The sequence below is a fragment of the Falco rusticolus genome, chromosome 1, assembly GCF_015220075.1.
Source record: "Falco rusticolus isolate bFalRus1 chromosome 1, bFalRus1.pri, whole genome shotgun sequence".
NCBI lineage: Eukaryota > Metazoa > Chordata > Aves > Falconiformes > Falconidae > Falco > Falco rusticolus.
The window spans coordinates 122,442,144-122,458,124 of record NC_051187.1 but is presented as its reverse complement, the minus strand read 5'-3'; the positions used below and the strand labels follow the sequence as shown (position 1 = coordinate 122,458,124).

The window sequence follows — 15,981 nt, the reverse complement described above, 5'->3', positions numbered from 1 at the left end:
GTTTTTCTGGATCTTCCCTGCCTTTTCTGTTTTCCGCGAATCCCAACAGCAGAGGGCAGCGCTATCGCTTGGTTTAGTCTGACACCAGCCTCTGAAAAAAGACCCCACGTGGATTTTTTTTTCCCCTGCTGTTTATCAGAAAGGCTATTCCAGGATACTTGCACTGGGCACAGGCCCAGCAGTTAGAGGCCCTGTCTACTTCGTAGGTATCTCCGGCTTCCCGAGTCACCCCGGCTCTGGAAGGCCCTGTCCCAGGCTGACCTTTTCAGGGGAAAATTAATCCTGCTTCAGAAGGCCAATGCTAAAATAAACCCATGCTTGCTGGTGAGTGGTGAGGCTGCAGGGAAAAGGACCCTATGTAAATGCATGCTTCTCATCCCTGGCTGTAACCAGTCTCCTTCCATCCCCATCACCACTGCTAAAAGCTGAGAACAACCTCCCCTGCTGAGCAGTGCCCAGTAGGAGAAAGTGCATAGCTTTGGGACAGCTTTCCCAAAAGCCCTGTCAATGGGACCTCTTCTCTGGAAGTGAGGGTATTTTAGAAGTGGAGGGAAAAGGGGAAGAGGAGTGCTCCGTCTAAAGGATTTTTTTATCTTGCTTTGCAGAGGTGAGGGGCAGAACAGGAGACCAATGTGTGTAATAAATAAGCTGCTGGGTACCAGGGGCACGGCTGTCTCACGTTCCATTACGTTCTTCCTGCCTGTGGATTAATACCGGTGAATGCGAAAGCCTGCACCTTCACAAATGCTTCACAAAAATGAAGCACGGCACTAATGGAAATACAAGGAAGACACAGAGACTACTTTCAACCGCGCAAAGATCTGTGTATTGTACTTGAACTGTTACCTCTGACCTGAGTCACTGGTCTAGTTCTATGTGCAGAAAATGGGTGCCAGTCTACAACACTGTAATATCTGAAAGGAAGGGCAAATAATATACAAGCAGCAGACTCACACAGCTTGTGGGTGACCCCTCTTTCACTATGATCCTGGAAGTAACTTAGAAGGTCCAGATAATTTATCTCTGTCTATTTCAAGACTGTTTCATATCTGGATGACTGTTCCCACGATCTCCATTTTCCCCACTACATATACTCAGAACATCCACTCTCTTTTTTTTTCCCCATTATAGTTTTATGGAAGATAGACAATAGCTTAGTTTCTTCCATTACTGCACCCTACTATAAGTTAGAAGAAATTAAATAGAGCAGAAGGACAATTCTTCTACAGTGTTGACCTGTAAAGACACTTTTACAGCATATATTCATTCATACCTATCTATGATACAACTTTAGACACTATATATTAATTTCAAATAATATAGCAACACTTAAGAATGTTTATTAATACAGCACCTTCCTTTCTTTCTTATGACTTATAACAAAGTATTAAAAGGTCTGTTATTCGGCGGTTCTGCAGACCTTTCTTTCCTTCATGCATATATGCTGGACTTGAGGATTTTTTTCTGAAATAAATACATTTCTTTGCTTATGTTTTAATGATTTGGGTAGCTTCTGATGAAAAAAATGCTGTTCTTGGTGAAGTCCTGACTAGTTCTGCTCCAGGTAGTTTTAGACGAAAAGGGTTCATGAGGAAAACACCCAGGCATAACAAAGGATCCCAGCTGGGGAAAAAAATGAAAGTTGCTACTAGCATGCCTATAATTTAAAAAGAATCTAGGCTCTTCATTTCACTGTCCCATTTCACCAACCTCAGTTGATCTGTTAAATCAGAATACAGTCTTTTCTGGAGCAATGGCCCCAGATACCACATTTTCTGGAGCAACAGTCCCACTCCGTCATCTCCAACATGACCTGAAATTAGGCTGCAGACATACACATCTATTCTTAACAACTACCTATCTATTCCTTCATTGTGGGAATATCCTGTATACAGGTGTAGGGCAAGTATATGAGCAAATACAGAAAACTGTTGCACGCTCAAGGATATCTGATAAAGCTAATTTCTCTATTAACAAAGCTCCTTAGCAGAGAGGTAGCTTAGAAAAAAATAAAGATTTTTGCTAGCTGTGTGGAGCTGGCCTTAATTTGCCATTTTGTTGGAAAATAAAAACATGTCTGGCATAATAATATATTTGAATTATAATAACAGTGTATTCGTGAATATTCAACAAGCATGTAGGGTGATAAGAAATTGATGATTCAGCCACTGAGCAATATAATTCGTTATTTCTCACTCACTTGAAAATAAGCTTGAATGTCTATTAAAGCTGTTGTGGCAATAGCTGTTGCAAGTATGTCTAACAGTGACATCTACACTTAATGCTTGCAATTGTTTCTGTAATATAAAAATATTACTACGTTGTTTTGCTATTGCACTGCAGGTTATCTGACCAAGCACGAAGTTGTGATTCAGTTAAACACGTATTGTTGCCAGAAATGATTAAAGTTTGTCCTATAACATATGAAAATAAAATTACTGTAAGCAAGAAAATTACAAACTAGTTCACAGAATACTAGTCTAAAGTAAAATCACAGAATGAGAAACTCTACAAAATATCTGAAGATGGAAAGAGGTTAAGCATGAGCTAACAATATTGACACTGTTATTAAAAAGAAAATTATTATAATAGATGTATTGTCAGAAATACGAGATGGAAACCAAATAAATCACTTCAATTATTTCACTTAATTCAAATCTGTCAGCCTGAAATGATGAATTTTTAAAAGATAAAACAACCAGAACAGTAAAATTACACACAGAAGCAACTTAGCAAATAGAAGCGAGAAGTAAAGATGACAAACATAAAAAGATGAACATAACTTTCTGACACTCCAAAATTACTGCACCACAAAGGATGATTTAAAAAAAAAAAAGAAAGAACAATGCAAAGACCAAGTACTTTCAATAACCCATTAAGACTGATCTAAAAATGTTTAGAAAAGTAAGCTTGAGCAAAACAGTAAAAAAACCCCAAACACTAAAAAAGGCTATGAGATTTCCTCATATACACTGATTTGCAGCAATGTTCTATCAGTGATTCAAAAGGATAATTACTAGTTTACATGAATATAAGAAGAAAGAACAGGTCCCCACAACTCTAAGCAGGCAATTGAACAATATGCAAGAGTCACAAGAGCTATAGAAAGCTGCACGAGACCCACCACTCAGTATTGCAGGAACGCTGAGAACAATGTTGCACTATGCAAAGAGGGCTAGGTTACCTACTAGATGTTTTTTCAACCCAGAAGATTTTTTGAAGAAAGAAATGTTGCAAACAGCCAAAAAGTCAGAAAAATTTATTTTAATACTTTCACTTTTTACTAGCATTGCTTTACTAAGCTTTGAAAAGAAATCAGACCTGTTTTCTAGGTCATGCAATTCAGGCAGGTGCATCTGCATTCTGCATTCATGCAAACCAACGCTTCTCCCGTTTGGAAACAGACAAACATAAAAAACCACCAGTTAAGTAGGAAAACTAGCTTAACAACTCATTTTCCTGATCAGGACATAAACCAAACTGCTGGAAAGTGTTACCTGCTAGTAGCAAAGGAAAATTTTATCGTGTATTATAGAAAATACAGACTGTTTCAGCCCATAACTTAGCTTTTCTCTGATCACATACCTGCCCAGATATTGTTGATACTATTTGCAGCAGTCACATCTTCCAAGAAATCTGGTCAACACCATGAGAAGCATATCTCTTAAGAGTGAACTGGAACATGTAGAAAAGCGAAGTATAATTTTAATCATCTCTTAGCACTGATTTAAAAACCAAAAGCAAACTAGTATCTTTAAGAAGAGTAAGACAAAAAATGGTAGGAAATAGAACATTTCAAGGTACTAAGTAGGAAAACTAATCTTTGAGTATCTATCAAACATAAAAGATCAGCACCCTGGACATGTAAGCTCTTCTTGAGAAAAAAACCTTCCTGACCTTCTCTTTGCCCAGAAGGTCACAGTTTCTGAGCACAATGATCTCCAGATCCCATTTCTTCATACAAAGTATGTTCCAGCTAGAATTTTTTTAAAATTGAAAATTAAATATATGAACATCAGAGATCCTCTCAGCATGTATTTTTTTCTGGAAGCACAAAACCTGAAAATCTCTGAATCCAAGAAGGGATATACACTCCACCATGTAATGATGCATGCTTGGCAACAACTATTTTCTGCTGAGATCTACACCAAAAGAAAAAGTACAATATTCCTTTCAGCTGCAAGTAGGCTTTCAAATTCTGCTTTGTGCCTGTTCTAAAGAAGCTTTGCTGGTATTATTGGAATAAAAGTGATTTTGACTTTTCATATTGCAGTGGCTTATGTTGCCAGTTTACAGTTTTGAGAAACCTATTAACTATTAGCCCTGTTCCGACACCCTTACTTGGTTCCTTTCCAGACTCATTTCTATTGTCTTCAGCAGGTCTTGCCCATGAATAATAGAGTGAGGGCACGGTTCAGTGTGGATAAACTGATTTTGCAATAACAATGAAGTAGCGTGTGTAACACTATGCAGTTACGCGCTAATACCTGTGCAGAATGTTACTAGGTAACTGAACTGTACAAATTCAGGCCAGCTAACCCTTTCTGTTTGATTGAGAGCATCACAAACCACCACATATCAAACTAGACAGGAAACAGAACTTCAAAAGCAATGGAAACTACCAAAGTTACTCTTTTGACAGCAGTTATTTGAATACAAAACCCGAGTTCAGGATGTGCGTTACCCCATTTACCTACTTACATGCATTTGAGCAGATTCCTAGCTCATCTACTTCAGCTCTAAGCTGTGTGCCAGACTGGGACAGCACCCTGATTTTACTGTTGATAAAACTCTCTTTGCTTCTGGCTCAGTTTCCAATGTTAGCTGGTTGTCCTGAGCCATTAAAAAATAGAGGTGAGAAGGGAAAGGAAATTTAAAATTTATATACAAATAGTATGTAAAGAAGAACCTGGCAAAACTAGGAAACTTACATTCATGCATTGCTCTGCCACATGCTGACAGAATGACCTTGAGCAAGTCACTTCACTTTTCTTTGCATTTTCTTCCAAAATACAGTCTGAGGATACTGAGTTATACTTGATATCAAAAATATATTTACCAAAAGAGAGTTAATAAATAGTAAATCAACCATTATGGAGTCTTACAGGTCATTCATTTGTTTATATCCACGGCTTAGAAACTGTCCACAATGCCTCTGACTAATGAGTTTACCATAATCTCTAATGTGGAATTATATTTTTGGCATGAATGCGTTAATTATCAAACAATAAACAGATGTTCTAGAGTACTTTAAATGTTTATGAAAGCCTGTAAGATCCATGAATTATTTACCACAATGCAAACCTGTGACATAAAAGATGGTTTATGTTCTCAAAGTATGTTGAGACCTATGAGGAAAAATTACTTAAGTTCTAAATCTCAGCAATATTGTTATTCTGCCTACAGCGTACCAAGATTTACTATACAGTCCTATAGTGAAATGAAATTCATTTCAGAGTAAAGACTGTGATTTCAGTTCTTCAGACAACTAGTGTAGCAGGAATTGACGCCTGACTGATTTGACTCAAAGCAACGTTGTCATACCTGATACTGCAACAGAATTAAAGAAGAAACTGAGGTTCTGAAAACTGTGTGAAATAAACCTCTGATGAAGAGCCAAATCCTACAGGATTACTGCTTGTTTTCTTTGTTCCCGGCTCCCTGTGACCCGTTCTCTCCAGTGACCTTTGCCTTTTCCTCCACTACCTCAGAGCAGCCACTAGTGAAGGCAATGGATCATTGAAAATTGAAACAAATTAACCTTAGGTTAGTTGCCTTCACCAGGGCAACCCTTAACGCAGCAGAAGACACTCAGTCAACACATACACTTTCATTACTAGTTCAGTGAAAAGGGAATGTCAAAAGTATAACATGCCTGGCCAACACACTGCACAACGAAGAAACCAACCAACAGAGACCAGACTGCCTAACCTGGTTAACCCTGCTTGTGGGATACTACTCGACATCTCTCACCCTGCCCTCTCGCTGCAGCTTGTTTCTGTACGCCTCCAGCTTTCCCTCCCCACCTAACCTGGTCTTCTCTCTCACTTTTTATTCCTTCAGCTGCTCCTTCTTTTCTCTTAAACAACCTACCTGAGGCACTGAGCTCTGCCTCTTACTCTGCCTCCTTTTTGCCCTTACTGACATTTGCTGCACCTCCACATCTCCATCCCCACTCGCGAGACTTTAACATTGCTCAATCAGCCCTTCTTGTGTTCCCGTTCTGTCCTTCTGCCCATTCCACTCCCCTTTCTTCTCTTCACTTACTGCCGCTGGAAGATACGCTTCACGTATTTCCCACAGGCCTATTAAATGTCCTGGATTAAATGTCCGCATGTCCTGGATCCCCTTGTCTGACTCCCCCTCTGCAGCTTCAGTCTCTTAAAGAGACCTCTGTTTCTCACACCATCCCACACCTTACTCACACTGGGGCTGCCCTCACCCTCCCTGTCACTTTTGATCTGGTTTTGAGCAACAGCTCAGCTCTTTTCCCCTCCAAAGAATTCTCAGCGAGCCAGCCAGGTCCTCCTTATCAGCCTTCCTCTGTGGTTTCAACTGACTCCCTTCCTTTCCTCACAATTTCTCACACTCATCCTCGTGAAGTTTCCAAGCTTCATGCTGATGTCCTGCTGACACCCTATAGCAGACACCGATACATATCCTTGCCCTGGTCCGTTCATGTCACCTGCACCCACACATACGTCAGCCTGCCTTCAGCTTCAGCTTCCTGGCTGGCCTGCGATCAGGCTTACTTCATCCACAACCATTTAACTGTCCCCCCCTTCCAGTTGTGCCACCCTCCTAACTTTTTCTCCTGCTTTTGCAAGTTAACTGAAGACCTGGCTGCCTTTCACCACTTCAAATGCACTTCTCAAATGCTCTCTTCCTGAACATCTTCTGCACAAATTCTTACCAAAGGAAATATTAACATGGTACTCTCCCCTTCCTGCAAGTGTATTCCTGTGTGGCATGTTGGGGATTTTTTCTTTCCTGCTTGTCCACCCCACGTTTGTCCTGTTACAATGAAACTGCTGATCTGTTTCATATCCATTTTCATCCACTTCCTCAGTTTTCTTCTGAAATTTTACAGATGCTCTAATAAACAAACATACCCTATGTTGACTCCCACTGCTATTTCCAGCACTAACACTTCCCTCCTCAATGTGCTGCTTACACCTACTATCCAGTTTTCCCCCTCTCCATCTCGATGTAGGCTCCTAAGCCAGATAATACCAATACCCAGATAAAATTGCCCTCACAAATATTTGCCCAAGACAAAACTCCAAACCCACACTCCTTCATTCTTCTTGATCATCTTTGTCACTACCAACCCTGTTATTTCTCTATAACTCTCATTCTCATTTAGCCTCTTTGGGCATTCTTACTCTCTTCCTCCTGACCACAAACATAAACCTACAGGAGAATTTACTACAACCCTACAAATCCTTCCTGAAAACCCTCCACATACTTTTTGGTATTGGCATTCTTGCCAATGCACTGTCTACCCCATCACTGCCTATGCTGGGAGGCAGGATGGTCTGACCGACTCCTTGTGCTCCCTTGTGTGTCTGCTGTCAGACTCAGACTGCTGACTTTTGAGAAAAAGCTCTCACATTTTGTGCCTGGCCTGGCCTCAACACTAGGGCTCCCGGTGTCCTGGAAATGCAAATAAACACGGGTACACACTATTTTGTAAAAGTTGATCTCCTAGTATTTCGAGCTGGCTATTCACATGTCAAAGCACAATGCAGTCAGTCACTAATACCTCTTGAAAATGTAAGTCTAGGTTATTATTTTTAGCTCAGAATTTTTAGGAAAAAAGTGTTTTTATGCTGTCAGCTATAGAAAGCACCCACAAACTCAGCCTAGAAAACCAGCTAATCCTTTCCAAGCTGCGAAGATCTAAGGAAGATGAGGCTTTCAATAATTCAGAAAGGAAAGCTTGCATTTTCAGAACTATTGTAACCATTTCTCTACGAAAGTAACAACTATTCTGAATATAGAGCACTAAACACCAAGTGTATGAAAAGCCAAAGTTCCTTTTGCTTTTTTTTAAAATGACATTTCCAGCTAGTGGAAATGCTTATCCTTGAGTTTGGTGGTACTGGTGGAGTTAGCAGTAAGTTCCTTACAGGATACATTTGAACTCCTACAGCAAGTAGCATAAAAAGCCTCGGTGACATACATAGGAAAGATCCAGCTCGGGCATTTGCAGCAAAAAACAAACAAACAAAGAATAACTCTCAGAGTAACAGACACATGTCCTGGTCTAGCCTTGCTTTTGCTAAAACTGTTTGGAAGCTGAGTATCTCAAGGCAGTAGATAAGACATCTGGGCTCCAGGAAGGGAGAGCAAAAGCAGAAAAAGTGGCTATTGGCTATTCATTTTTTATGCACTGCTTTCTTAAACACTGGCAGTCACGGGTAAATAGTATTAGTGCTACAGAAATATTTATTAAACTAAAGAGCCTCTGTGGAGTAGGATGATGATGCACAACAGTAACTTCACAAACTAACTGGGATTCTCATGTAAAGACTTTATTACAATGTCATTTTTTTTTTTTTAAGAAAAGGCAATTTAAATGGGCTAACCCAAAAATGGTGTGAAAGGGGCAGGCAAAAGACCCTTTCAGGCTAGATCCCACCATCAAACTCTCACTCCAGGCCCCCCACTGTCCTTCCTCCCCAGCAGTATCCCACTGCCACTCTCCCACCTCTCACTCACCACACACCAGTCAGCAGGACACTGGTTGACACCTGAGTGCACACACTGGTGAGACCTTATCAGTCTGGACAGTCGGGCAGCAAGTGTGAGCATCACCATCCCACGGGTCTGTATGAAACCAGCAGTAGAAGCTCTGAGATGTTAAAAGGCACGTTTACTCTCCTGTGAAAAGACAAGACACCAGACCTGGGTGAAGTATGAGGAAGAAAATGGAAAAGTCAAGGGTACCAGGCAGCTACATACGTTGAACGGTACTCCTCTCAACTCACAGTCTAGTTCTAGGGATCCCCTACGCTTCTTGCTTGCACCTGCTTTCAGTCCTTGCTCGGAGAAAAGGTCTCTTCAGGGGGGCTCTCTTCCCCTTTCTTAGAAGCTAAGGAAAGGCTGCATCCACCTGCTCAGGATGGCCAAGGAGCAAAGGGTGCTCCTGGAAGTTAAAGCTGTCGTCCACTTCCCAGAGTTGAGGTTCATGAGAAGAGATCTCTACCTCAACAGAGCAGCAGAGGGCAAGAGAGACAGGGGATCAAATTTACCGTCTCATTGACTTGTGCTACCAAACGCGTCAGTGAGAAGAGATTTGCTGTCCTGAATAGAATGTCTTTTTGTGGAACGGCCAATCTTTTAGCACTACATGAAGATGAATCCTATTTCCATTATTGACACCATGTTACCAAATCAAAGCAGACTCCGCTACCCTATGCATTCCTCAGTATAACACTGCCCTAGGGGCACATCTTTGTGCCTCTTTTAAGGCAAACTCCTAAGTATGCATCTACAACCTGCTGCATCAGCTTTCCCGTAACTATTCCACACAACTAAATCACCCAACAGCGAGTGAATCCTAAGTTCTTGCTTTCTTATGGGGGTTAGCCAAAACGAACAGATCAGAAACAGGGAAACGAAGTGAGGGAACCATCTAATCTGCATCTGAGACTCAAAAGTTTCCCTAAGAACCAGACAGTGAATGAAGGCAGGGTTTGACTACAGCCTTGACTCTCACGTTCGGTGTGAGACAAGCACGTGAAGCGTGCCTAGGCAGTGCTGCCCGGAGTCCCCTCTCCTCCCTCCCCCTTCAGAGGGGACTGAACGCCACTCTTGTGAGGGTCTGGCCTCGCAGGGTTGAAATGAGGGTACGATGCAGTAAGGCACGTTGTCTCCTCTTCAGGAAAGCCAGGTCCTGGAGCATGCCAGGGTACTTAAATACCTCGACGCCTGCAAGCTCGTGCAGCGTATCAGACATGAAGTTGCTCTCTTTATCCTTGGTTCAGAGAGGTCTAGCCCCATTCCTGGCAACGGACGCTCGTGAACCAACCACCACTACATCACCTCCAAGCTGACTACGCACCCCCAGTGACCTTTGCTGTAGGGCATGCCGGCCACGCCAGGATGCCTGCCCGGCGCCCAGATCCCCCTCGCTATTCACGGTGTGAATGCGCCCACACGAAGCCAAGGCTTAAAGCGCTCCTGCTCCACCGAGCTGACCGGCCGCCGCGGCCAGGCCTCTCTGGCCTGCGTGAAACAGTTAACGCTGCCACAGGTCCTCCTGCCAGCTTCCTCAGTCCCCTCCTGTGCCTCCCAGGAGCTATTAATACAGCAGGCACATGCTCTGACATAGCGTTCCCCGGCAGCCACCAGATAACTTTAATTTGCCCTTTAAACGTCCCGAGCGCGCTGGCCCTCGCCGTCCCTCCACGGGGCAACATGGCGGCACTGCCCCGCGCCCCCCGACGGGGGCGGGCTCCGGGGGGTCCCAGCCAATGCCCGCGCCCCGGGGGTGCGCCTCCTCCTATCGCGAGAGGCTGCGGGGTATAAGAGGGGCGGCGCGGGGCGCGGGGCCATTTGGCCGGCGGTGCGCGGGGGCGGCCGGGCGGGGAGGTGCGCGGCTCGTTGCCTCTCTCCGGGCAGGGGGTGTCGGAGCGGCTGCCAGCATGGGTGACCAAGCGCTCAGCTTCCTCAAGGATTTTTTGGCCGGTGGGATCGCTGCCGCCATCTCCAAGACGGCTGTCGCCCCCATCGAGAGAGTGAAGTTGCTGCTGCAGGTGAGGCGGCGGCGGCGGCGGGCGGCGGGCACCGGCCGGCCGGGCTAAATATGGGCAGGAGCTCGGCCGGCTCCGGTGACGCGGGAGCCGCCCGGGCCCTGCGGCACCACCTGGGGGCGGCGGGAGCTGGGCCAGGCCCCGACGGTGCCCTTCAGCGGGCCGCCCTGGCCGCGGGGTCACCCCTGCGGGGTCACCCCTGCGGCGGCCCCCTCCCGACCGCCCTGCCTCTCGCCCTGCAGGTCCAGCATGCCAGCAAACAGATCACGGCCGAGAAGCAGTACAAGGGCATCATCGACTGCATAGTCCGCATCCCCAAGGAGCAAGGCATCATCTCCTTCTGGAGAGGCAACCTGGCCAATGTCATCCGGTACTTCCCCACCCAGGCCCTCAACTTTGCCTTCAAGGACAAGTACAAGCAGATCTTCCTGGGGGGAGTGGACAGGCACAAGCAGTTCTGGCGCTACTTCGCGGGGAACCTGGCGTCCGGGGGCGCGGCGGGAGCCACCTCCCTCTGCTTCGTCTACCCGCTGGATTTCGCCAGGACCCGGCTGGCGGCTGATGTGGGCAAAGGAGCCAGCGAGAGGGAGTTCACTGGCCTGGGCGACTGCATCGTCAAGATCTTCAAGTCTGATGGCTTGAAGGGCCTGTACCAAGGGTTCAGTGTGTCCGTCCAGGGCATCATCATCTACAGAGCGGCCTATTTTGGGGTTTATGACACAGCCAAGGGTAAGAAGTGCATGGAGAAGTGACTACAAGGGACAATCCATCCAGTAAGGGCACTCGGTGGTATAAGGACGAGCAGGACTTGGCTCGGCACCCCTTCAGGGTGCTAGAATGTGCACTGGTTTTTCTGAAATGCATTCCTGCCTCCCTCAACTTGCTGCTCTGAGGAGAAGCCTTGGGTTTGCAGTGTGTTTTTAGACACTTCCTGGTTTCTTTCTGTCTTAACACTTGTACAGATGAGCTTGTATGGTAGCCTGTTCCTCGTTACTGCTAGAGACCCAAGCCAGGGAGGGTTTTGCAGGAGACACTTTTTGGTCAGGGAGCAGAAAGAGGGCTTAGATCCCAGAACCCAAAAGTCCTATAAACTTGTTTCACTCATAGTAGCTGTTAATGGTCAGCTATGGATGAATGAAGAAGTTGCAGGCTTGACTGAGTGACTCTTGGAGTTGGTGGGCGATTGTTCCTTCCACAGCCATCTTTCCCACAACCTTTTCCCTCTGTACTGACTCTTGTCACTTGTTCTTGACGACAGGTATGTTGCCTGATCCAAAGAATGTGCATATCGTAGTCAGCTGGATGATCGCCCAGAGTGTCACTGCAGTAGCAGGGCTGGTTTCTTACCCTTTTGACACTGTGCGACGTAGGATGATGATGCAGTCTGGCCGAAAGGGAGGTAAGAATAAGTGCTCCTATAGTGTTCTGGCAGCAGAAAGTACCCATTGTATCTCAATGAAGAGATTTTTTTTTGTCTTACGGAAAACTAATGACAGTCTCACTGGAATTCTGGAAAAAAAATACCAAACCCCCAAAAACCAGCCATGGGAAGCAGAGTGCTGGTTATGTCTCTCATGTTCACTTAAGAGGCTGTGAATTTATTTGTTTAGATATCCATGTGGAAAACTAAAATTACTTTTCAAGAATTGGTTACTTAATTTTAAATTCTTGGCTATACTTTGCCTATTCCTTGTTGTTTTAAATACATGAAAGTTGAACCAGTCTTGCTGTGTAACTTAAAGCCTTCTGACCTTTTTGTCTTGTTTCCACAGCTGATATTATGTACAAGGGCACAATTGATTGCTGGAAGAAGATAGCTAAAGATGAAGGATCCAAAGCGTTCTTCAAGGGTGCCTGGTCGAATGTGTTGAGAGGCATGGGTGGAGCTTTTGTATTAGTACTTTACGATGAAATCAAGAAGTACGTCTAAAACTTAACATCCTAATCTAGTTCAATTGTTCTCAATCAACTTTTTTTTAAAAATGTGCTGTTGTGATGTAGTGGACAACAAAATATTTCCTAGGGAAACGGAATAAAGTTTCATAACATCAGGTTGAGATGAGAATACATTCATTTAAAAATTGTCCACTACAACACAGTTATATTTTGTATGAAAAGTCATCCAACATTTGTATTGGAACCTGTGTATATATTATACTTCAAATTTCAGGTAATACATTTTATCTAGAGATAAGACTTAGGTGGTGTATGCCTAGTTTAAAACTTAATATTCTGATCTCTTTATTAGAATGAGATCTTCAGAAATACCTATTGTACCACGTGGAGTCTCTAGGCTACCCACCACTCTGATGACATTTATAACATGAATTAAAATCATGTTTTCTTTTAAAGCTGTATTTTTTTTAATACAGTATCAAGTGAAAAGCATGTCTGAAGATACAAACTATATTAAAGCACCTGGCTGTTCCTCACTGCAGCCTTTTCACTTGACACATACAGTTGAAACCATCATCTGATCCTTCAAACATACTTTATAGAATATGGAAATAGTGTTTCAAAAATTCCCTTTATTGTCACAAAGCCAAAAGTTGTCTGCTATGATGTTCAATTGAACTAACTGAAGTAATGAAATAAATTAATACATTAATGAACTTTTTTCTGTTGTTTTCAGTACATGTCCTTTAAGGTAATGAGCACATCAGCACACTATTACTGATTGATACTGCCTAAGCCTTTTGGGGTTTTTTTCAATAGAGCTTTAGGTAGGTGAAATGGTTCTTGATAATTCCACAACAGCAAAACCAAGTGGATTCAGCTTGAGGGTACTACAGCCAGCTGTCTTACAGATAAGCTACCCTATAGTCTTAGCTGCTTTGGTAATTCATTTATACTATCCTTAACTTTGAAGTAACTGTCTTTGATAGTGAAGTTATTACTGCTTATTTTACTTGTAGTATTGTAGAATGAAATACTTCCCAGTTATTAAAATAACTATACTTCCAACTACACCATTACTAAACAGCTTGAGCTTTTAATTACCAGTAAGATCAGAACATGCTTAATACAGTTTTTAAACTTTAGTCTGTGAACTCTGAAGAATAGGCTAATTAGGCAAAGGAGGGAAAGTGAGTTGCATCCACTTCAGTTAGACTACATAAACAAGTATTTACTATCCACTAAGCAATACTCAACTTTCAACTGCATCTCTTACTTCATACATACGGCTTCCAGTTATCCCTTTCCTATCTTGGACATTAAATTTGTCAGATGCAAGTAGTCCTACCTGGAAGCAACATCTATCCACCTGCAGAACTGAAGCTTTTGGGAAAAAATGGGTCCAAAAGTGATAGCCTGTTTTAAAATTACCTAAATCTATTTTTTTTGTCTCACAAAGACAATTGTTTCATCTCCCTTCTTTTGTGTTCACCATCTTAAATACTTGCTTTCCTGGATACTTGGTCTGTTTTCTTCCCAGCAGTAAATAACCATGGTTGCAACCTGTTGAACCATAAGTTTGTGAAGAAAGTCTTCCTACTGTTTTTCAAAGTGCTTATTGCATTAGTGTTTGTTAAAAGCTTTACTTGCCTGCCTCTGCCCTTTCTCCTTCCTCCACACGTTCCGAATGGTTCCTTGTGAGAAGCCTGCTAACATGCTGCAACTACTCATTTCACACTTACCTCACTGTCAAGGTGGCATTTGGATGTTTTAGAGATCCAAGCTGGCTACAAAGATACCATAGACAATGACAGACTGTAATACACAGAGGTACCAAACCTTGAGGGGAACTGTATGTGTGAATGAGCAGTAAGAAAATTAAAAGAATGCAAGAGAAACTTCAGGTGAGTGTAAATTAAGTTGTTAAAAAAAAAAAAAAAAAAGAAAAAGGGCAAAACCCAAGGAGGGAGCAAAGGCTATTAAAAAGGAGAGTGAGGAATATCGATGCAGGAAAATTCCACTGCGGGAAAAGACAATACATGAAATAATACATACGGAAAACATTTAACAGGTGAACAGCTCCTTATTGCTGCTCAAATGCACATGTACATCCTATAGCAGATTCTAGGCAGTACTCTCCATAAAGATACTTGGGGTCAGAGTTCAAAACTGTCGATGAAATGAAATAACCTTTACCTAAAAGCAGTGCTGCACTGAGTCCATGGCTGACATGCTAGAAGTATAACCTAAAAGTCCAGCTATCAGCTCTGCGAAGCTGGAAATTTGAAGACTTGCAGACTACTAATCACTACTTGAAGTCCAGTCAGATAAACCTTAGTTGTCACTGACAATTGGTATCACTGTCCCAGTCCTTCTGCACCTTTGCAATAGTCATGGACAAACTATGCAGGCAAAACATGCATCAACACTGTTATCCCCCTTACATCTCACACTTGAACACTGGGAAACCTGCTCTGAACAGCCTGGTAATACATCCTACTAATACAGAAAAACAAAGCCCAACTACCACCCAGCATATACTGTACCACCCAGCTCTGAAAGGATGCTACCGAGGGAGGGAACTGAGGTACATTGATTTTTTGGATGAGATTAATTCAGGAAATTCAGTCAGGTCTGAAAGATAAACTTGCCTCTAAAGAGGATGGCCTAGTGCATAGAATCTATGACAGCAGATTGAACCTTCCCTACCTTTCTGAAGGTGATAACCTCTACTCTCTGCCCTACACTCATCACGGAAGGAGCAGCCATCAATTCTTTAAAGACCATAGCGAAAAGTTGAAGACATGGTGAGAAGCACAGCAGAAGGGAGAAAACTGTTGTTAACCGTGCCCCCCCCCCCCCCCCCCCCCCCCCAACAAAACCCAGAACACCCCACCTGCAGGGATGCCACAGTTCCTGGATAATCTCAGCTGGAGATACCACTAGCTACCCTAGGGCATCAGGGAAAGAAGCATCATGCCTCAGGTGGCAAATCTCTGCCACCCATGTTCCCCTTGGGAAGTCCCTCTCACTTAAAACTACCAAAATCTCTCAATAGCTTGTTCAAGTCCTAAAAGCCATGTGCAAAGAACCGAGACGCCAGTTCCAAGCTCTGACCATACACAATACAGTGGACATAACTATGATTTTGTATACAAGCACCATCTGGAACAAAAATCATGGAGATCAGCATTTCAGGACTCTGCAGTGAGTAACACAGGTAGTCCTGGAACCAGAAGTGACAGCTACAAGGATCAGTGCTGCCAAACCCTGTCTCACCTTGGCCAGGAGAAGAGTTACCAGGAGACATAGCAGCTTTCTTGAC

At 43.4% G+C, this 15,981-nt stretch overlaps 1 protein-coding gene across 1 annotated transcript; it reads left to right on the top strand.

The window, feature by feature from the left end:
* The first annotated feature begins 10,566 nt into the window (after window positions 1-10,566).
* SLC25A4 (solute carrier family 25 member 4) lies at window positions 10,567-13,372 on the top strand. Its single transcript, XM_037398749.1, has 4 exons — window positions 10,567-10,763; window positions 11,003-11,489; window positions 12,019-12,159; window positions 12,533-13,372. The coding sequence occupies exons 1-4, from the start codon at window positions 10,653-10,655 to the stop codon at window positions 12,688-12,690; spliced, it is 897 nt and encodes a 298-aa protein (XP_037254646.1). The 5' UTR covers window positions 10,567-10,652; the 3' UTR covers window positions 12,691-13,372.
* Window positions 13,373-15,981: the final 2,609 nt, after the last annotated feature.